The sequence below is a fragment of the Haliotis rubra genome, unplaced genomic scaffold (genome assembly GCF_003918875.1).
Source record: "Haliotis rubra isolate DU_JTF1 unplaced genomic scaffold, ASM391887v1 Scf791, whole genome shotgun sequence".
Taxonomy (NCBI): domain Eukaryota; kingdom Metazoa; phylum Mollusca; class Gastropoda; order Lepetellida; family Haliotidae; genus Haliotis; species Haliotis rubra.
In genome coordinates, this window is record NW_025767514.1 from 66,739 (window position 1) to 89,680 (window position 22,942).

A 22,942-nucleotide genomic window follows, 5' to 3' on the forward strand; every position below is an offset into this window, starting at 1 on the left:
ACATCATTGAGTGAGTGAGTTTAGATTTACGCCGCACTCAGCAATATTCCAGCTATATATGGCGGCGCTCTGTAAATAATCGAGTCTGGCTGAGACAATCCAGTGATCAACAACACTGGAGCATCGATGTGTGCAATTGGGATACGATGACATGTGTCAACCAAGTCAGCGAGTCTGACCACCCGATACCGTTATAGTTGCCTCTTACGACAAGCATGGGTTACTGAAGATCAATATTCTAACCCGGAAATTCACGGGTTTTTCCATCATTGGTATTGTCCGATTAATGGAGCATAGTTTTAATATTCAGAGGTTGACCCGAATATTGAATTTCTTACATTTCCGGGTACTCGATATCGATTCGGGTAAGTACATGCGGGTACTCGATTCCCTTTTTTCCTACTCGTCCCAGCCCTACTGAATTCCTCATACATTTTAGAATCTAATTACAACTGGTCTTTGTCACCAATACCAAGTGTCTAGATAAACTGAAACGAAAGATATTGGAGGTGGAAACGAATGCTGTGCTCGAAAGACAACACCTGTTTGAAATGTAAACAAAGAAAATTTCGAACTTTATACTGTGAAACATTTTCTCAATTTTCCGACACCCATTTGCATGGAAAGAGCATAGTAGCGAGAAATAGGAAATTAAAAATAGATGCAATACAGGAATGTGATGTGTTTATACGAAACTGTCAAGTTTCTGTGCAGCGTGACGCCCTGACTGACGCAAAATCACGCAGAACGACAACGGTAATAATCGGCATTTCTGGCCGCTTCTTCTCTTTCTTAAAATGAAAACGATAAAAACATGTAACAAGACACAGATAGTCAGAATCATTCTGATTACTTACATCTCATATTTATGTACAAACGATTCCTGAATCAAGGGAAGGGTCCTCGCATGTCTGCCGCCATTTTTTAAGAAATCTCAACGGTAGTGATGTCATACGTTAACATTGTTGTACATATTTGGCAATTTCTCTGAGGTGAAGGTCGGTAGAATAAGAGTATACACAATCACCCGCCAATTACACTTTCAGTATCATAATGTAATCATTCGGATATTTTTTCATAAAAGTAATTTAATTATCTACATTTAGTCTTGTTCAATATCATATCATACGTGGGTATAGGGTGTACGTGTTTGATTCTTTGAAAGTGTTTGTTTGAATAATATTTACAAAAGAAATTCACACATTAAGTGTAGTAAAACATATATAAACCTTTACACAAGTGTTAAAATATGAAACGTAGGCATCATGTTCTTGTACAACATGTATTTTAGTTCCTATGAAGTGCATAGTTACAGTTTCGTATCTAACTCTTCGTCAGAATAATTTCCAGTATCGAAGTCCAGTCCACGATACACCCTATCCTTTCTTTGCTGAACTGGCCTCATGAAAGCAGTATTAGCCATGAACGTCATTTGCGAGTTAATCACACTGTTAAAAAGTTAGCGGCGGTCCTTAGGTGTATTAACTTTACGTCACGTTAACAACCTGTTTAAAGTTAACAGAGTTTTGAACAACAAGATAACCCTCTGTTATTAGTTAACGGTCGGTTAAATGTACTTAACGGCTGGTTAAAAGATAACCGAGTTTTGAGTAACCGGGCCCTGATAGACGACAGTGTGTCTCTGTTAATCGAACATTATCAAAAACTAAATGTTACTGCAGGGGTTCCTCAAGGATCTGCCCTTGGTTAATTTGTGTTCCTTGTATATATCAATGATTTACCTGGAAATTTACAAAATATCACTATAATGTTGGCCGATGACACATCAATCGGTGTTGCGGGAAAATATGAAAAAATCCGAAGAAGCAACTCTCAACTATGATTTAGCCCAATTGAATAAATGGGCAGAAAAGTGGTGTGGTGTGTTCTAACGGTTATATCTAGCATACTTTAAGACATAGAGGGGGCTTGGTGGTGGTAACGGTTATATCTCAAATACATGTAGAGGCGGGAGGCCTAACGGGTATGAACAACAATAAAAACTTTCATGCATTTATGACCCACATTTTCGAACCTTTTATCAGTCTCTAAAAGGGAGCTGGCAATAGATTTTAATGAGCTTCGTCCTTCAAGCCTGAAAACCTGTTAATATGGTTGATTAATCCTTTGTCATTTATCAAAAAAAGTAGTGAGGTTGTGCTTTAAATATTGTTATAGATTTCTAACATATATGGACACTATTAGGACGTTGGTAACTGTCATCAGACATTATTTGACGACATTTCTCATGGTTTGAATATAGCCGACTTCATAGAAGATAAATATCAGTTTACAACACAACTGCCTAAATCTTGGTATTTTCGGAACCAGAGAAGGGATATGCCGATATTTAGGTCGTTAACCTATCATAGTATGGTCACGAATATAATTTTCTATTTATTACCGAAGTCTTTAATTGCGGAAATTACGCGATCATCTACTTTCCAACAAAGGCAGGCTCCCCGTCATCGTTGTATTTAGAAGGCGGCTTCTTAGAAGCAACGTGACGTCATAACATTGTTCATGACATCATGTCACCATGACAAAGTGATATTTTACCCGGTGCATATCGCATGAAAACAAATTATCTCCGATATGTTTGCCCTCGTATGTTATAAGCATTGTTATTATCATTCTTTGAGGTTAATGCCACCCGTTGAATTCTTTGTTGTATTTTGAGCGGTGAAACTAAATAAATGATTTCTTTGGTCTACCCATAAAAATTAAGGTGTCAACTTCCACTGTATACCTTACAGAAAGAAGTTTTGACTTTACTTTGATAACGAGCACATCTGATCGATTCCTTGAAGCAAATGATGCAATTCAATATCATTTCTACATTTTATTTTAAATGCATTAATCAAATACAACAAATGAGTAGACAGATTGACTGCTATGTGGCAAGGAATAACCAGGCGCCAGCGATTTATGATATCCTTAGCAAATGTAACTTAAAATTCCCTCTCATAAAAATACAATAATATGTAGTAATATGATGAAGAAAATAATACCAACCAGGTTAAACTATGACAACGCAATATCTGAATGTATGATCGAAACATAAATCATAATGAATCACATATGATCAAAACATAAAATTGACTTCAAATATATCCTTGCGTCAACATTGAAAATAATTCGAAAATTAAGAAGAAGAAACGTACATTTCAAAGCGTAAACAAACAATATCCTGTTATTTTGGGATATGCTATGAAGAACTTCAAAATGTAATAGAAATAACATTAAATTATTGAAAGCTATTGCTCGTAAAATATGTCCTTGCGTCAACATTGAAAATAACTCCATAATGAAAAACAATCAACTTTATGAAATCCTAGGTTTCCTGTTTTGCTTCCAGATCCATTGCTGAAGTGCCGAATTGTGGCATTTCCCCAAGACAAGAGCAGATTCACTTTTGGTAACACCAACACAATATCCGTGAGATTTGAGCAACACGTGACCTTCCAGACTGATCACCTCCCACTCCTGGTTCCCTCTCAGACCGTGGCACTTCTTCGTCACAACATTATCTCCATATCCTGAATCTAAACATTGTCCTCCAATTCTAATCTCACGACGATCTGTGAAATCCCATAGTTGATTTCCTTTCCCATGACAAGAGTACAACAAAACATTGACTTTATCCCCATTCTGTCTGCCCCCCGAGTCGAGACAGTCGATACCAAGCTCAACATTACGTATTAGACCTGTGTAAATACCGTTCCCTGGGATGAACTGATATGGATTAACATTTGTCAAGTAAAACTCAAATGGATGACATTTTAGTGAATCTCTGAGAGCTATCCTATCAGAAATGTCACCATAATCCGCAATGCTACCGTCATAATTGTCAGTGTAATGTTTGTACTTGTCCAACCATACGTTGGACACTCGAGCTATGTTTCTTTTGTACCTGATGTCACTTTCTTCTGATGGTCGATGAGGATGGTACATGTGCGCTACATTCGAACAGGGAATGATCTCCAGTCCACCTCCACAGAGCCACGTCTTGATAGATAACTCGGTATTCTCCCCGCCCCAGATTTCCAAACCAGGATCAAACATTCCAAGTTTCTTGAACCAACTCCTGCTGACGGCAATGACACATCCAACCATGGCTGGAGACCGAACTGGATCAGTCTCCCGTGTTCTCTTCTTCCACTCCTCTTCTGACATGGAGGACCAGGTGAATAAAAGATTTGGGAAGGTTAGAGTGGGTATTAAAAGACTCTTTCGCTTCCCCCATTCGTGGATTTTGACGATTTTGAAGCTTCTAGAATCTAATGAGTGAAGGGTAGGGGTAGTTATTATACTCTGATTTTCGGCAATCCTTGTCACCAGTGGTTCCAGCCAGCCAGGAAAACATTCACAGTGTGCGTCCATGAACACTGCTACAGGAGCAGTAGACTGTTGAAAGCCTATCATCCGCGCTCTTATCAAACCCTGCCGGGACTCAGCTCGCAGTAGCTGCACTTTCCTGAATCGGGAGACATATTCCTCTAACGGTTCCTTCAGAACCTTGTCTGTGGACGCATCGTCCACTAAGATGACCTCCTTGATGAGATGAGGTGGAGTGTTGTCCATGATGCTGTGGATAGTCCGTAACACGACTGACCAGTGCTCGTTGTAGAAGATAATGATCACACTGGTTTCAGGGAGACTGAGGTCTGTGTACAACGAGTGACATCCTTTAAGACGGATATCAGGCAGAGATCTCTGGAGAGGTATGAGACTACTGGTATAACTGGAGTACTCCCTCTGCTCCAAACTCCTCTGGAACTTCTCGGCTTCTTCTTTGGGTAGTTTCGACACATCTAACAATAATCCTGTCCCACCGACTCCTGGATGCGTCAGATTCATTTGGGCAAACACGAGTTTCACATTGGGATCGTCGGGATGGTGAAGACTTAACAAGGGATCTGGCAATTCACGAGACAAGTCATTGTGATTCGCCCTTATACTATACATCAGAGCGACAATGACGCTTATTAATAAACAAATAAAGACCATTCGTCGTTTCCTTAGCTGTCTGCATGGTGAGGCCATCGTGTATAATTTCAACGCAACATGAACGTTCAATATGAAACACAGTATCGATCAAAGTTCGCAGGTTGATTCGACACACGCCTGGGATATCGAACAGTCATGAATATTCAATAGTTCGGTCTGAAGTGTCTCCACGAAGCAACGTTTGTAGGTATGGGGCATTTTACACGTTTCGCTCTGTATAATCATTGTAGTATGCATGGACAGCTTTCTCAACAAACTGTCCACCGTCAATGACTGTGAGAATAAGAAATAACTTTCACATATGATAACAGATTGTTATAAAAATTGCAAATATTTACACAAAAAGATATATCTTGCTATCTCTCCCAGTATGTACTGTTGTCCTTCAGGTCAACAGTTGGCTTGTAATTGGATGTGTTTGTGGGGTTGGGTGCTGTCAGAAAAGAATAAATGAGGAAATATTTTAATTATCAAACAGACAAATTTGTCAACCTCAAGCCATACAAATGTTAGGCATAAAGTTTGTGAAACGTTACGTTGGATTATCAGACTTGACCATATTCGTAAACGAAATATCTGAATAAGTTGTAAGCTGGAAGTTCGGGCAATGATATTGGCGAAACTAATATAAATTTACATACCAGCTCCGTTTCTGGAATACTAGCTAGTACATATGCAATGAAATATGCAAAAATAGTAATAAAGAAAATGCTTATTGAATAATATTCAAGGGAAGTCTTGAAAGTCTATGAAGAAAATCCAGCGGACTGTTCTTGAGATATCTCGTTGTACATTGTACATGTACATTGGCTGCTATTGAGGCAGCAGCGTGTACATTGTTGTTATTCAGGCAGCAGATGGCATGTTATTATCCCATTTACATGTACATTCTTTGCTATTCAACCATTAACCATTAAGTTTTACGCCGCACTCATGTATTAATATTTGTCGCCTTGTAGGGCTGGCAGTGGAAGCATCTTTACGTTTGAAACTTGTATAGTTTCTTGAATACTGTCGTTCGATGTAATAAGAGAAAACTAAAATCGCAAACCTTACAACTAACATTGACAGAATTCAAGCCGTTAACATAATCAATTCCACATTACTTCTACATTTGAAATTGAATTTCCTTCCACCATACGTTTAACACATGCAACATACCATCAAATAAACAGCTGTGCTCTTTTGAAAGTGTCGCCAACGCTAATCCGGTGTTGCTCCCTCCATTCACATACGATGTGTTCACCTGGGCCCCGTTTCACAGCGCAGCGACTGTCGTACCTCCTATACTGTTGGGATGGTGGGGTAGCCTAGTGGTTAAAGCGTTCGCTCGTCACGCCAAAGACCCGGGTTCGATTCCCCACATCGGTACAATATGTGAAGCCCATTTCTGGTGTCCCCCGCCGTGATATAACTGGAATATGGCTAAAAGCGGCGTAAAACCAAACACACACACTCACTCACTCCTATACTGTAACATAGACTTAGGACAGTCGTAGCTCTAAGATAGCTTTGTGAAACCGGGTCCTGATGTCTGAGCTGATCTGAACTTGGCCTTTTCTTTAATTCAGAAAAAAAACTAAACATCCTTTAATAGGAATTACAATTGCCACAAGACAAATATAATAGTAACAAAGTTCACAGGATAATATCTTTTATTTACAAAAGGTCATCCCTGCCTCACTACGTGATATATTCCACACCACACATAGTGAGTCTGGAGACTACAATCAACAGGAGACGACCAGAGTCACCCACTCGAGAAACATACTTTCTACAAAATAACAGTAAGTCTTCACACAGTTGTCGATACGCATGATGGGAACAACACTTCCAGACACAGGCAACAAGGGCAGCCATTTTGGATTACGCAAATCCTCCAGTTTCTAATGATTTGCCTCGGTTATCAATTTACTACTACAATATTTACTACAGCAATACTCACATCGCTTTCTGCTGAAAAATTCACCTGGCAAACAGACTACAAATCTGAATATTATGTTGTAAGTGTTCGATCAGGGGTCAAATCCAGCAAGTCTGCAGATCTTTTCTAACTAGGTGTTAATGTAAAATAATAAGATTTGGCAGAAAACTAGTCCCTCATCTTAAGACTAGTGGCATGTGTGTACCCAGATTGATGTGTCTATCCCTGGAATCATTGGTCATTCAATGACCTCCATAATTAATCATGTACTGAACAATATTTGTCCAAATGGAGAAAAAGTACGAGATAACCATACTCCTTCTAACTGACAGGAGCAAATATTTTATCTTTGTCAACGATACTAATACATTCCATTTAACGCTGACACAACAATAGTGACTTTACTATCTTTAAATTCCATTACGGGTTAAAAAATACATTTACACTGAAAAGGAGTTGTCTGCCCCTTGTCTCATCATCCATATCTCTAAGTTCAACTAAGAAGAAAAAAACATGTTAATATTTCCATCACCTTTTGATCATGTTCAATGAGACAAAGAATAGCAGTTCTTGAAATCAATCTATAACATATATTTCTCTCTTTCATACCTGTAGCATCTACGTACAATAACAAACTTGGACACGAGGGCGACGTTTACAGGTCATCACGGACTGATTATTTCATGCACATACTTTACCATACTCAACCATCCAATCCTCACACCCGTGAAGGTCCGGGTTAGAATGAACCTTCAGTAACCCATGCTTGTCGTAAGAGGCGACTAACGGGATCGGGTGGTTAGGCTCGCTGACTTGGTTGACACATGTCATCAGTTCCCAATTGCGCACATCGATGCTCATGCTGTTGATCACTGGATTGTCTGGTCCAAACCCGATTATTTACAGACCGCCGCCATTTATCTGGAATATTGCTGAGTGCGGTGTAAAACTAAACTCACTCACTCACTCACTCCAATCCTCACGTCTTTTTGATTTGTCATAGCAAATGTCTTCATCAACAATAGAATACTGATAAGAATGATAGAAAACCTGCTTTCTCTGTGTACTGGGAACTGAATATAAAATATATGTTTATGAAATCCTAGGTTTCCTGTTTTGCTTCCAGATCCATTGCTGAAGTGCCGAATTGTGGCATTTCCCCAAGACAAGAGCAGATTCACTTTTGGTAACACCAACACAATATCCGTGAGATTTGAGCAACACGTGACCTTCCAGACTGATCACCTCCCACTCCTGGTTCAGTCTCAGACCGTGGCAGTTCCGCATCACAACGTTCTCTCCATATCCTGAATCTAAACATTGTCCTCCAATTCTAATCTCACGACGTTCTGTGAAAACCCATAGTTGATTTCCTTTCCCATGACAAGAGTACAACAAAACATTGACTTTATCCCCATTCTTTCTGCCCCCCGAGTCGAGACAGTCGATACCAAGCTCAACATTACGTATTAGACCTGTGTAAATACCGTTCCCTGGGATGAACTGATATGGATTAACATTTGTCAAGTAAAACTCAAATGGATGACATTTTAGTGAATCTCTGAGAGCTATCCTATCAGAAATGTCACCAAAATCCGCAATGCTACCGTCATAATTGTCACTAAAGTGTTTGTACTTGTCCAACCACACATTGGATACACGGGCTATGTTTCTGTTGTACGCGATCCTACGTTTTTCTGATGGTCGATGAGGATGGTACAAGTGCGCTACATTCGAACAGGGAATGATCTCCAGTCCACCTCCACAGAGCCACGTCTTGATAGATAACTCGGTATTCTCCCCGCCCCAGATTTCCAAACCAGGATCAAACATTCCAAGTTTCTTGAACCAACTCCTGCTGACGGCAATGACACATCCAACCATGGCTGGAGACCGAACTGGATCAGTCTCCCGTGTTTCTCTTCTTCCACTCCTCTTCTGACATGGAGGACCAGGCGAAGAAAAGATTTGGGAAGGTTAGAGTGGGTATTAAAAGACTCTTTCGCTTCCCCCATTCGTGGATTTTGACGATTTTGAAGCTTCTAGAATCTAATGAGTGAAGGGTAGGGGTAGTTATTATACTCTGATTTTCGGCAATCCTTGTCACCAGTGGTTCCAGCCAGCCAGGAAAACATTCACAGTGTGCGTCCATGAACACTGCTACTGGAGCAGTAGACTGTTGAAAGCCTATCATCCGGGCTCTTATCAAACCCTGCCTGGACTCAGCTCGCAGTAGCTGCACTTTCCTGAATCGGGAGACATATTCCTCTAACGGTTCCTTCAGAACCTTGTCTGTGGACGCATCGTCCACTAAGATGACCTCCTTGATGAGATGAGGTGGAGTGTTGTCCATGATGCTGTGGATAGTCCGTAACACGACTGACCAGTGCTCGTTGTAGAAGATAATGATCACACTGGTTTCAGGGAGACTGAGGTCTGTGTACAACGAGTGACATCCTTTAAGACGGATATCAGGCAGAGATCTCTGGAGAGGTATGAGACTACTGGTATAACTGGAGTACTCCCTCTGCTCCAAACTCCTCTGGAACTTCTCGGCTTCTTCTTTGGGTAGTTTCGACACATCTAACAATAGTCCTGTATCACCGACTCCTGGATGCTTCAGATTCATTTGAGCAAACACGAGTTTCACATTGGGATCGTCGGGATGGTGAAGACTTAACAAGGGATCTGGCAATTCACGAGACAAGTCATTGGGATTCGCCCTTATACTATACATCAGAGTGACAATGACGCTTATTAATAAACAAATAAAGACCATTCGTCGTTTCCTTAGCTGTCTGCATGGTGAGGCCATCGTGTATAATTTCAACACAACATGAACGTTCAATATGAAACACAGTATCGATCAAAGTTCGCAGGTTGATTCGACACACGCCTGGGATATCGAACAGTCATGAATATTCAATAGTTCGGTCTGAAGTGTCTCCACGAAGCAACGTTTGTAGGTATGGGGCATTTTACACGTTTCGCTCTGTATAATCATTGTAGTATGCATGGACAGCTTTCTCAACAAATTGTCCGCCGTCAATGACTGTGAGAATAAGAAATAACTTTCACATATGATAACAGATCGTTATAAATATTGCAAATATTTACACAAAAAGATATATCTTGCTATCTCTCCCAGTATGTACTGTTGTCCTTCAGGTCAACAGTTGGCTTGTAATTGGATGTGTTTGTGGGGTTGGGTGCTGTCAGAAAAGAATAAATGAGGAAATATTTTAATTATCAAACAGACAAATTTGACAACCTCAAGCCATACAAATGTTAGGCATAAAGTTTGTGAAACGTTACGTTGGATTATCAGACTTGACCATATTCGTAAACGAAATATCTGAATAAGTTGTAAGCTGGAAGTTCGGGCAATGATATTGGCGAAACTAATATAAATTTACATACCAGCTCCGTTTCTGGAATACTAGCTAGTACATATGCAATGAAATATGCAAAAATAGTAATAAAGAAACTGCTTATTGAATAATATTCAAGGGAAGTCTTGAAAGTCTATGAAGAAAATCCAGCGGACTGTTCTTGAGATATCTCGTTGTACATTGTACATGTACATTGGCTGCTATTGAGGCAGCAGCGAGTACATTATTGTTATTCAGGCAGCAGATGGCATGTTATTATCCCATTTACATGTACATTCTTTGCTATTCAACCATTAACCATTAAGTTTTACGCCGCACTCATGTATTAATATTTGTCGCCTTGTAGGGCTGGCAGTGGAAGCATCTTTACGTTTGAAACTTGTATAGTTTCTTGAATACTGTCGTTCGATGTAATAAGAAAAAAACTAAAATCGCAAACCTTACAACTAACATTGACAGAATTCATGCCGTTAACATAATCAATTCCACATTACTTCTACATTTGAAATTGAATTTCCTTCCACCATACATTTAACACATGCAACATACCATCAAATAAACAGCTGTGCTCTTTTGAAAGTGTCGCCAACGCTAATCCGGTGTTGCTCCCTCCATTCACATACGATGTGTTCACCTGGGCCCCGTTTCACAGCGCAGCGACTGTCGTACCTCCTATACTGTTGGGATGGTGGGGTAGCCTAGTGGTTAAAGCGTTCGCTCGTCACGCCAAAGACCCGGGTTCGATTCCCCACATCGGTACAATATGTGAAGCCCATTTCTGGTGTCCCCCACTGTGATATAACTGGAATATGGCTAAAAGCGGCGTAAAACCAAACACACACACTCACTCACTCCTATTCTGTAACATAGACTTAGGACAGTCGTAGCTCTAAGATAGCTTTGTGAAACCGGGTCCTGATGTCTGAGCTGATCTGAACTTGGCCTGAACTTGGCCTTTTCTTTAATTCAGAAAAAAAACTAAACATCCTTTAATAGGAATTACAATTGCCACAAGACAAATATAATAGTAACAATCAGTTCACAGGATAATATCTTTTATTTACAAAAGGTCATCCCTGCCTCACTACGTGATAAATTCCACATCACACATAGTGAGTCAGGAGACTACAATCAACAGGAGACGACCAGAGTCACCCAGTAACAGTAAGTCTTCACACAGTTGTCGATACGCATGATGGGAACAACACTTCCAGACATAGGCAACAAGGGCAGCCATTTTGGATTACGCAAATCCTCCAGTTTCTAATGATTTGCCTCGGTTATCAATTTACTACTGCAATATTTACTACAGCAATACTCACATCGCTTTCTGCTGAAAAATTCACCTGGCAAACAGACTACAAATCTGAATATTATGTTGTAAGTGTTCGATCAGGGGTCAAATCCAGCAAGTCTGCAGATCTTTTCTAACTAGGTGTTAATGTAAAATAATAAGATTTGGCAGAAAACTAGTCCCTCATCTTAAGACTAGTGGCATGTGTGTACCCAGATTGATGTGTCTATCCCTGGAATCATTGGTCATTCAATGACCTCCATAATTAATCATGTACTGAACAATATTTGTCCAAATGGAGAAAAAGTACGAGATAACCATACTCCTTCTAACTGACAGGAGCAAATATTTTATCTTTGTCAACGATACTAATACATTCCATTTAACGCTGACACAACAATAGTGACTTTACTATCTTTAAATTCCATTACGGGTTAAAAAACAAAAATACATTTACACTGAAAAGGAGTTGTCTGCCCCTTTGTCTCATCATCCATATCTCTAAGTTCAACTAAGAAGAAAAACATGTTAATATTTCCATCACCTTTTGATCATGTTCAATGAGACAAAGAATAGCAGTTCTTGAAATCAATCTATAACATATATTTCTCTCTTTCATACCTGTAGCATCTACGTACAATAACAAACTTGGACACGAGGTGGACGTTTACAGGTCATCACGGACTGATTATTTCATGCACATACTTTACCATACTCAACCATCCAATCCTCACACCCGTGAAGGTCCGGGTTAGAATGAACCTTCAGTAACCCATGCTTGTCGTAAGAGGCGACTAACGGGATCGGGTGGTTAGGCTCGCTGACTTGGTTGACACATGTCATCAGTTCCCAATTGCGCACATCGATGCTCATGCTGTTGATCACTGGATTGTCTGGTCCAAACCCGATTATTTACAGACCGCCGCCATTTATCTGGAATATTGTTGAGTACGGTGTGAAACTAAACTCACTCACTCCAATCCTCACGTCTTTTTGATTTGTCATAGCAAATGTCTTCATCAACAATAGAATACTGATAAGAATGATAGAAAACCTGCTTTCTCTGTGCACTGGGAACTGAATATAAAATATATGTTTATGAAATCCTAGGTTTCCTGTTTTGCTTCCAGATCCATTGCTGAAGTGCCGAATTGTGGCATTTCCCCAAGACAAGAGCAGATTCACTTTTGGTAACACCAACACAATATCCGTGAGATTTGAGCAACACGTGACCTTCCAGACTGTTCACCTCCCACTCCTGGTTACGTCTCAGACCGTGGCAGTTCCGCATCACAACGTTCTCTCCATATCCTGAATCTAAACATTGTCCTCCAATTCTAATCTCACGACGTTCTGTGAAAACCCATAGTTGATTTCCTTTCCCATGACAAGAGTACAACAAAACATTGACTTTATCCCCATTCTTTCCGCCTTCCAAATATAGACAGAGTGTAGAAAACTCAACATTTCGTATTGGACCTCTGTAAATACCGTTCCCTGGGATGAATTGATCTGGATAAACGTGTGTCAAATAAACTCAAATGGATGACATTTCAGTGAATCTCTGAGTGCTATCCTATCCGAAATGTCACCATAATCCGCAATGCTACCGTCACAATTGTCAGTGTAATGTTTGTACTTGTCCAACCATACGTTGGACACTCGAGCTATGTTTCTTTTGTACCTGATGTCACTTTCTTCTGATGGTCGATGAGGATGGTACATGTGCGCTACATTCGAACAGGGAATGATCTCCAGTCCACCTCCACATAGCCACGTCTTGATAGATAACTCGGTATTCTCCCCACCCCAGATTTCCAAACCAGGATCAAACATTCCAAGTTTCTTGAACCAACTCCTGCTGACGGCAATGACACATCCAACCATGGCTGGAGACCGAACTGGATCAGTCTCCCGTGTTCTCTTCTTCCACTCTTCTTCTGACATGGAGGACCAGGTGAAGAAAAGATTGGGGAAGGTAAGAGTGGGTATTAAAAGACTCTTTCGCTTCCCCCATTCGTGGATTTTGACGATTTTGAAGCTTCTAGAATCTAATGAGTGAAGGGTAGGGGGTAGTTATTATACTCTGATTTTCGGCAATCCTTGTCACCAGTGGTTCCAGCCAGCCAGGAAAACATTCACAATGTGCGTCCATGAACACTGCTACAGGAGCCGTAGACTGTACAAATCCCATCATCCGCGCTCTTATCAAACCCTGCCGGGACTCAGCTCGCAGTAGCTGTACTTTCCTGAATCGGGAGACATATTCCTCTAACGGTTCCTTCAGAACCTCGTCTGTGGACGCATCGTCCACTAAGATGACCTCCTTGATGAGATGAGGTGGAGTGTTGTCCATGATGCTGTGGATAGTCCGTAACACGACTGACCAGTGCTCGTTGTAGAAGATAATGATCACACTGGTTTCAGGGAGATTGAGGTCTGTGTACAACGAGTGACATCCTTTAAGACGGATATCAGGCAGAGATCTCTGGAGAGGTATGAGACTACTGGTATAACTGGAGTACTCCCTCTGCTCCAAACTCCTCTGGAACTTCTCGGCTTCTTCTTTGGGTAGTTTCGACACATCTAACAATAGACCTGTCCCACCGACTCCTGGATGCGTCAGATTCATTTGAGCAAACACGAGTTTCACATTGGGATCGTCGGGATGGTGAAGACTTAACAAGGGATCTGGCAATTCACGAGACAAGTCATTGGGATTCGCCCTTATACTATACATCAGAGTGACAATGACGCTTATTAATAAACAAATAAAGACCATTCGTCGTTTCCTTAGCTGTCTGCATGGTGAGGCCATCGTGTATAATTTCAACACAACATGAACGTTCAACATGAAAGACAGTATCGATCAAAGTTCGCAGGTTGATTCGACACACGCCTGGGATATCGAACAGTCATGAATATTCAATAGTTCGGTCTGAAGTGTCTCCACGAAGCAACGTTTGTAGGTAAGGGGCATTTTACACGTTTTGCGCTGTATAATCATTGTAGTATGCATGGACAGCTTTCTCAACAAATTGTCCACCGTCCGTCAATGACTGTGAGAATAAGAAATAACTTTCACTTATGATAACAGATCGTGATAAATATTTGCTATCTCTCCAAGTATGTATACTGTTGTCCTTCAGGTCAACAGTTGGCTTGTAAGTGGATGTGTTTGTGGGGTTGGGTGCTGTCAGAAAAGAATAAATGAGGAAATATTTTAATTATCAAACAGACAAATTTGACAACCTCAAGCCATACAAATGTTAGGCATAAAGTTTGTGAAACGTTACGTTGCATTATCAGACTTGACACTATTCGTAAACGAAATATCTGAATAAGTTGTAAGCTGGAAGTTCGGGCAATGATATTGGCGAAACTAATATAAATTTACACAACAGCTCCGTTTCTGGAATACTAGCTAGTACATAAGCAATGAAATATGCAAAAATAGTAATAAAGAAACTGCTTATTGAATAACATTCAAGGGAAGTCTTGAAAGTCTATGAAGAAAATCCAGCGGACTGTTCTTGAGATATCTCGTTCACAATCTTAACATGCAGTTTAACATGCTGAAATCTTCAAAGTGTCGCCGTGACCTTGAAAATTAAGTGAAGGTCACCAAAATCGACTGGACCCTGCGCCTTCCCTAGATAAAGCTTGGTGTTGAATATGAAGAAAATCTAGAGAACGGTTCTTGAGATATCTTGCTGACAAGGGTAACACGTTAAAGTCCCCTTGTGACCTTGAAATGAAGGTCAAGGTCACCAAACCTGACTGGGACCTTTCTTTTACTGTGATAAACGTGGGTACCAAATATGAAAAGAATCCAGTCAACCGTTCTTAGGATATTCCAATTCGTGCGTACGGACGGACGGACGGACGGAGCCTAATACTATATCCCCCGCTTCGCGCTAAACGCGCGGCGGGGGATAAAAAGCTGTATCCGCCCCTGTAGTACATTGCTATTGAGGCAGCAGCGTGTACATTGTTGTTATTCAGGCAGCAGATGGCATGTTATTATCCCATTTACATGTACATTCTTTGCTATTCAACCATTAACACGGCTATACAGGTATAATATACAACAATTTGAATTGATAATCAATAACCCATGCTTGTCGAAGGAGGCGACTAACGGTATTGAGAGGTCAGGCTCGCTGACGTGGTTAACACACACACGCACGCACGCACGCATACATGCACACACACACACACACACACACACACACACACACACACACACCTCTATATATGTGGGTTAAAACCATATACACTCGTTGTTCATATACTAATGAAATACAGTACACATTGTTCAGAAATAAAAGATATTGTTCTCCACACAAGTGTTCATGTTTATTTTCACTAGATAATGCTTATTCCTAAATGCATGAATTGTATTTTGTATTTGTAGTCATACTTACCGTATGCTACTTATATTGTTTGCCACTGGTTGTGTGTTTATATCATGCCATTGTCATTGTGACAATCGAAATACATTAAAATTGACATCTTTTCCATTGCCAATTTTGAATATATAATATATTCAAATTGAATATTTCTGGACAACAATTTAAATATACAACCATGTGAATGACAACCCAAATGCATTGTCAAAAAGTTACCCATTGTCAAATTGACAACTCAAGTTGTTATCTAAGGCACTTTTAGTTGTCAAATTGACAACGTTTTATTATATTCTTCGGTCAGTATATATAGATATAGAGACATCTCCTGAAGAAATCTGTTCCTGTAGTTATCCACTGGTGAGCTTAAACTCTTTGTAGTGAGTGAGTTTAGTTTACACTACTTTTAGCAAAGTTCCAACAATATCACGGTGGTGTACACATGGGGAATTGAACCCGGGTCTTCGGCGTGGCGAGCGACGCTTTAACCACTAGGCTACGCCACCGGCTGAAAATCTTTGTAAAGAACCTCAAATTTATCATCTTTTAACATTCCAGATTGCCCTCAAAGGGTCACCAAAGACTGACAAAACCTCACCTTATGAGTTTGCGTTCTGACCATATTAACATCCATATTTAGCTTGAAATGATGGAGGTCAAGGTCACTTTCCATTTTCATGTAAATCATTTGTAAGGTGCTGACAGAAAGATGATTTTTAAATCTTGGGTTCAAACCCATCATGAGAGTATCCTGCCAAGACAAAGGGACATAATCTGGACAGAGACCACTGTCCCCACATGTCCATGGTTACCTTCATCTTTGGTGACTTTCCTCTCAGCATATGATCAACAGACAAAAAACATGACGATACATGCTTCACCAATTCAATGTTTTGAATGAAAAGGTATAATTTCCATCAAATACTGTTAGGTTGGAATCTTTGGATTCAGAATATAACCCCACCAACCATTCACCTGTTTGAGCTAAAAGAGTGAGTGAGTGAGTGAGTGAGTGAGTGAGTGAGTGTGATCTTACACCGCTTTTAGCAATATTCCACTGTTTGAGCTAAAAGAGTGAGTGAGTGAGTGAGTATGATCTTACACCGCTTTTAGCAATATTCCAGCAATATCACGGCAGGGGACACCAGAAATAGGCTTCACACATTGTGCCCATTTTGGGAGGGGATGGGATCTTGGAAAGGTAACGGTGAAAATGGGTCATTTAACACCGGAAACTCCCTACCTTTTGCTCCTATGTACAAACCAATCATGTCCCAGATATGCTCCAAAGGGTTCAGATGTGGGGTACAGGGGTGTTTTGTGTTTATATATATATAGTATGACCAGAAATTATTGAGAATTTTAGGAATATGTTTAATTGGATTTCTAGTATAAACTACATTGACCAGCTATCAAGTGCTTGGTTTCATTCAAGAGAGAAAACTCCGTTAATCCTTTTTCATTAGTTTGTGAAGGGTTATCCCCCTTTGTTTACTTGCTAGCAGATGACATTTTCCGTGATCCTCAGTATGGATGCTTTAGAGAAGAGGAAGTTGATTTTAGAGTATTATAACAAGGACATCAGATCAGCTAAAGTGATTTCAAGTAGAACAGGCATCCCTTTGTCCACGTACTGTTTATCGTGTTTTGAAAAATATTGCAAATGGATATGGCATTGAGCACCAGGGAGGCGCAGGTAGGCCAAGAAAATTGACTGTCGGTGACAGGAGGCGGCTTTGTATTCTTGTTTCTTAAAACAAACGAAGGAGTGTTGAAAAGTTAAGGCTGGATATGATTGATAGAGGAACTGTGGCTGTCTGTAAGGAGACAATTAGAACTGAGCTGCATGCAATCGGTTGGCAGAAAAGTCGAGGAATTCCATCACCGATCATGAAACCTGAAAAAAAGGAGCGAAGGTTGAACTGGTGCTTACAGCACAGAAGTTTTAACTGGGACAGTGTGATTTTCTCAAATGAAAGTTCTGTGTGGCTGTTTCCTAATACACTGAAATTCTGGACCAAACAAACTGAAAAACCTTTGTATTAGCGCCCAAAGTACAGTCCGAAATTTCACGTGTGGGGGTGGCCTATCTGTGTTAGGGGCAACGCCCCTCTGTGTATTTGAAGGGATATGAACAGTGAGCGGTACACAGATATTCTCGAGGGACATTTACTGCCATCTGCTCACGTGTTCTATGGAAAGTTTTGGATTTTCCTGCAGGACAACGACCCAAAACATCGTTCAAAACATTCACAGGCCTGGTTTCGGACCCAATATGTGACATTATTAGATTGGCCAAGCTATAGCCCTGACCTAAATCCAACAGAACATGTTTGGCGACTTCTCAAAGAAAGTGTCAATAAGCAAAATCTGACAAATATTGCTGAAATGAAAGAAGAGGTGGTCCGATATTGGGACAGCATGGACCACGACTTTCTAACTTCTTTGATCAGTAGTATGCCCCGCCGCATTGAAGTCTGCATTACTGCCCATGGTGACTTGACAAAATACTAACTGTTCACCTGTCTTTGAATCTGGAGTTATGTTCTGCTAATATTCACATTAAATACGTGAGTAATGAGTTAAAAAACATTACAATCTTTAAATTCTCAATAATTTCTGGTTGTATTGTATGTATATTTAAAAGTACACTTGAAAACGGTTGAAGGTAGTTCACTCTTTTAGGCAATCTTGCGGATCCCTCTAAGACACGTTTGTGTATGTAGCCTGCTCTATCTGCAACACCATATACCTGAATATGATGATTGTTTATAACACACGTACGGAAGAAACATATCCGGACTCTGTCAATTAAATAATTTTCCCAATCGTCCACATAGTGCGGCCACCCACTTCTAAAAGTAATCATGCTTAGACAACGGTTCATGGAATCACTCCTCGTTTAAGGTATACAGGTATACAGACTTGATAGTCTTTACACTTCGACCAGACTTCTACGCACTTGTGACACGTCATTTGAGAAGATCAAGTGAGAAAAGGGTACTGCGCGATGTATATGACGGTTGTGTATGGAGTGAGTGAGTTTAGTTTGACACTGCACTCAGCAATACTCCAGCTACAGACCCGTGCCAGTTATATTTGGATACTTGACGTAACTTCCATCGACTTACATGTTAATTTAGTGTAGCATAAATAATTTTCATAAATTTAATTTTCGTATGATCCAAGTCAAATTTTGCACATTTGTGAGGAATCAACTTACCTAACAATCACGTAATTTCTGTTTAATTGTCCGTTGCTTATTTATCGAATGGCAACAATTTAATCAACATATGTACAGTGCCGTGAACTCCTTTAACATGGCGGCCTATGGGATTGTGCATTGTGGAACTATAGTAAGTTCATAAATGTGATGTCATTAGTTAAATAGTGGTCGGAAAATTGAACTGAAATTATGTGCGCAGAGCAGAGATGAAAATTATTCATGCTACACTTAAATAACATGTAAGTCTATGGATATGACGTCAAGTGTCCGAATATAACTGGCATGTGTCTGAAAATGGCAGCGGTCTGTAAATAATCGAATCTGGACCAGACAAGCCAGTGATCAACAGCATGAGCATCGATCTACACAACTGGGGCCTGACCACCTGATCCCGTTAGCCTCTTACGACAAGCATGGGAGTTAGTCAATACTGTGAAGTTTTGCCTCCATGTTAAATCTTGATTGACCTCAACCCTTCAACCATTCTCCTAACAGCGTTGGAGTTTGCCTTCTCCGTCATGAGCAAACGCTTTCACCACTGGGCTACCCTACCACCCCAACATGGACAAAAAACCTCTTGGTATTCCCCTTCACTCTTCAAAACAAGGATGTATGTAACAAGTGTACAAAGGAATGTGTTTCACATGAGACATGTACTCAGTGAACATATTAAAATTATAGTTTGAATATTCTTAAAAGAATGTATCACATGTATATGTTACAGTGAATGTGTCAAATCAGGAAATGTGTAAATATCCTGGAATATTTAGGAAATGTGTACATTTCCGATTCACTCAGTAAATGTACACATTTCCTGAAATTTTCAGAAAACTTACAAATTTCCTGATTTGAGGGCCTGATTTTTTACACATTTCCTGATATGAAGTTTTTGCTTAATTTGCAATGAAAACACAGGAGAATGGGCCAATATATGCTAATTAACATATACATGCACATGTATCTCATAAAAATCACTTGCACAAACATTGCAATCATTATGTCTCGGGCTTCTAGTTTACGGAGGATACATATAGGGATTGCTCAGAAAACTTCCAAAGAGGATACAGATATAATGAAAATGAAAGTACAAGCAAATCTAGTAAGGAAATATATCACATAATATCAGCATTTTCTCTGCCTTGTCTGGCACTATGGACGGCATCATATCTAGTTTCAAAATTATGCTGTTTATGCTTTCCTATTTATCAGTATCCTTACAGGGACAACTGACTCCTTTTTAGATTCTGAAATAAGAAGCAATTTTGTACATAAAATATTTAAAAACAAGAAGACAAAGTCATCAATATCCCCGCAATGGCAAAATACTCTTTACGAATATGTCTACTAGTTATGATTATGTGAAATGTTTTGGAGTGTATATAGCAAAGTGGAAGGAGAGTATTGAAAGATTTTTATGATCTGCTCCAGAAAGGATGACTACCACCAAATTCAGTTGAAGCCTAACTTGTTGCCATGGAAATGCAACAAGATGACATCTTCATAGTCACAGCCTCAGTCACGTTTCCATGGAAACCACAAAAAATATATTTGTATCTTCGGCTAACCATCAAATGGTACATCTATGGATCATGCTTGATATGTGTACCAAGTTTGATGAAGCTAGCATGTATAGTTTAGGACATCTGCTCCAGACAAGATGGCATCCTCATAGCCACAGCCCAAGTCACGTTTCCATGGAAACCGTATCAAATAAAATTCATATCTGGGTCTAATCCCCAAAAGGCACATCTAGGGATTATGGTTAACATGTGTACCAAGTTTGGTTAAGCCATCACCAATAGTTTAGGAGATATGCTTCGGACAAAGTGTGATGGATGCACGGGCGGACATTTCTCGTTTCTATAACCCCTGCGTGGGGATAATAATGCTAAAAATTAGGAGGAAGGGTTGTTATTGATTTTATACATGACATGCAAGGGGGTCACTTTCTTTGAACATAAATTTTAGGGGGTGTCATTCACATTGTACATGCTTCTCCATGAAAATCATCTATCTTCCTGCCCCCTCCACCACAGCCATCAGTACAAATACATGTTTCCTCATAAATAACTTTAACAGTTATCAGCCATTTCAGAATTCATCATGTGACCTATGAAAAAATTATACATATTTATATCATAAAGTAACCTCGAACAATTGATTGTGTGACTAGTTGAGTGCTTTTTTTACAGTTGATAGGTAGGGAGTGAAACAATTTATGATGTTCCCCCTCCCTCTCCCCCTCATCCCACCCCCAGAAGATTTTTTTTTTGCTGTACTTTGTTGTCAAAATACTGTGTGAAAAAATACCAAAAGTGTAATTGACCGGAACTGTGCACGCGTGATAAGATAACTGTTCCGCAGCCAATAGTGTTTTTCAAGTGTACACAACAAATAGTGTAAGGCAGTCACTGAAATAGAGCAACAACACAAAAAATCAGGTAACAATAAATTTCTTAAATAAATTTCTTTATTTCCCCCTGATATCTACAATTGTCACTGTAGAAAAATAAAAAGCACTGCTGTAAATCTTACTTTCACTTATTCATTATGCAGAACAAAATACATAAAAGACTGATATTACTGAAAAGTTTTTCAAATAATATATAACATTAACAATGAGGAAGCGAACATGTTGATATTTGAAGACACACACAACATACACCAGACATGGTTAAAGGCACAATTTCACACATTTTCGACAATATCTTGGTCTATATTACAACTTGTTCAGCTTGACCTGAGCTACTCTACATATGCATGACCCGGGAGGTCAAATGGCAAAAACGGCAGGTCAAGTTAACTTCATTAAATAGGGGAGCAGAGAATATAATTAATGTTGCATTGTGCAAAGCATGCATATATGGATTCGTTACAGATCCTGTCCGAAAACAACACTTCTGAAAAAATAATCATTTCATGTTTTAATTGAATTGTTTATAGTCTAGCTTGGTTTACTAACTTCACAACGTACAGACGTCAGTTGCTTTCACAATCCGATTCACTCTTGCTGTCACCCTCTGCACCCAGTTCAATTATTACTTTTTCTATTTCATGAATCGGGACATTAAACCATCTGTAGCTTCTTTTTTTAAAGGCAGTTAGGACATTTCTCGACACTGAGATGTCAAACGGCGACCTTGACTCGGCTGTTCGGACATGTTGACAATCAACTGACAAAGGTGCACCTATTCACAATAATAGACCCAACCAGTTGTGACACGGTCACGCAATGCATTAGTATTCACTTGATCAGGTCAAGCTGAACAAGCTGTATATATATATTGGGGGCATATGCACTCACTTTAGCTTCCTATTGATGTAATAAAAGACTCATTATTCCTTACAACTTGCCTGAAACCCATAATTGAAACTTCGAGGCGAACAGCTTCCAAACAGTGAACACTTGCCATATATTGAATGTAAACAATGTACATCGAAAACTGTCCCACGATGTGTTGTCAGTGTTTGCCAAACTGGTTTCAATCACAAGTTGTGAGTGTTTTTGTCTAGGACTGAGTTCTGTCTACCAAGGAGTTATAGGGTATTTATAAAGAGCGCTTCAAGGGACATAACACTTTAGGCTTCGCTTGAAATAACATTCGGGCAGTAGAGGGCCCCGAGACTCAATTTAATTCTTTGAACTTTTTAATTCAATATTGTAATCTAAATACGTAAGTTTTTGGG

The 22,942-nt window shown here is 39.8% G+C and overlaps 4 protein-coding genes across 4 annotated transcripts; all 4 read right to left on the bottom strand.

Moving 5' to 3' along the window:
• Nucleotides 1–3,324: 3,324 nt before the first annotated feature.
• Nucleotides 3,325–4,967, bottom strand: LOC124261209 (polypeptide N-acetylgalactosaminyltransferase 5-like). The gene has a single exon (XM_046695532.1). It carries the CDS (start codon nt 4,858–4,860, stop codon nt 3,325–3,327), a length of 1,536 nt encoding a protein of 511 aa, XP_046551488.1. The 5' UTR covers nt 4,861–4,967.
• A 3,059-nt stretch (nt 4,968–8,026) lies between these two features.
• On the bottom strand, nt 8,027–8,818 carry LOC124261210 (polypeptide N-acetylgalactosaminyltransferase 5-like). The gene has a single exon (XM_046695534.1). The coding sequence runs from the start codon at nt 8,816–8,818 to the stop codon at nt 8,027–8,029; it is 792 nt and encodes a 263-aa protein (XP_046551490.1).
• Nucleotides 8,819–8,837: 19 nt separating this feature from the next.
• Nucleotides 8,838–9,563, bottom strand: LOC124261211 (polypeptide N-acetylgalactosaminyltransferase 1-like). The gene has a single exon (XM_046695535.1). It carries the CDS (start codon nt 9,561–9,563, stop codon nt 8,838–8,840), a length of 726 nt encoding a protein of 241 aa, XP_046551491.1.
• A 3,584-nt stretch (nt 9,564–13,147) lies between these two features.
• Nucleotides 13,148–14,252, bottom strand: LOC124261212 (putative polypeptide N-acetylgalactosaminyltransferase 9). The gene is made up of 2 exons (XM_046695536.1): nt 13,835–14,252; nt 13,148–13,671 (listed from the first exon to the last, which is right to left on the bottom strand). The coding sequence occupies exons 1-2, from the start codon at nt 14,250–14,252 to the stop codon at nt 13,148–13,150; spliced, it is 942 nt and encodes a 313-aa protein (XP_046551492.1).
• Nucleotides 14,253–22,942: the final 8,690 nt, after the last annotated feature.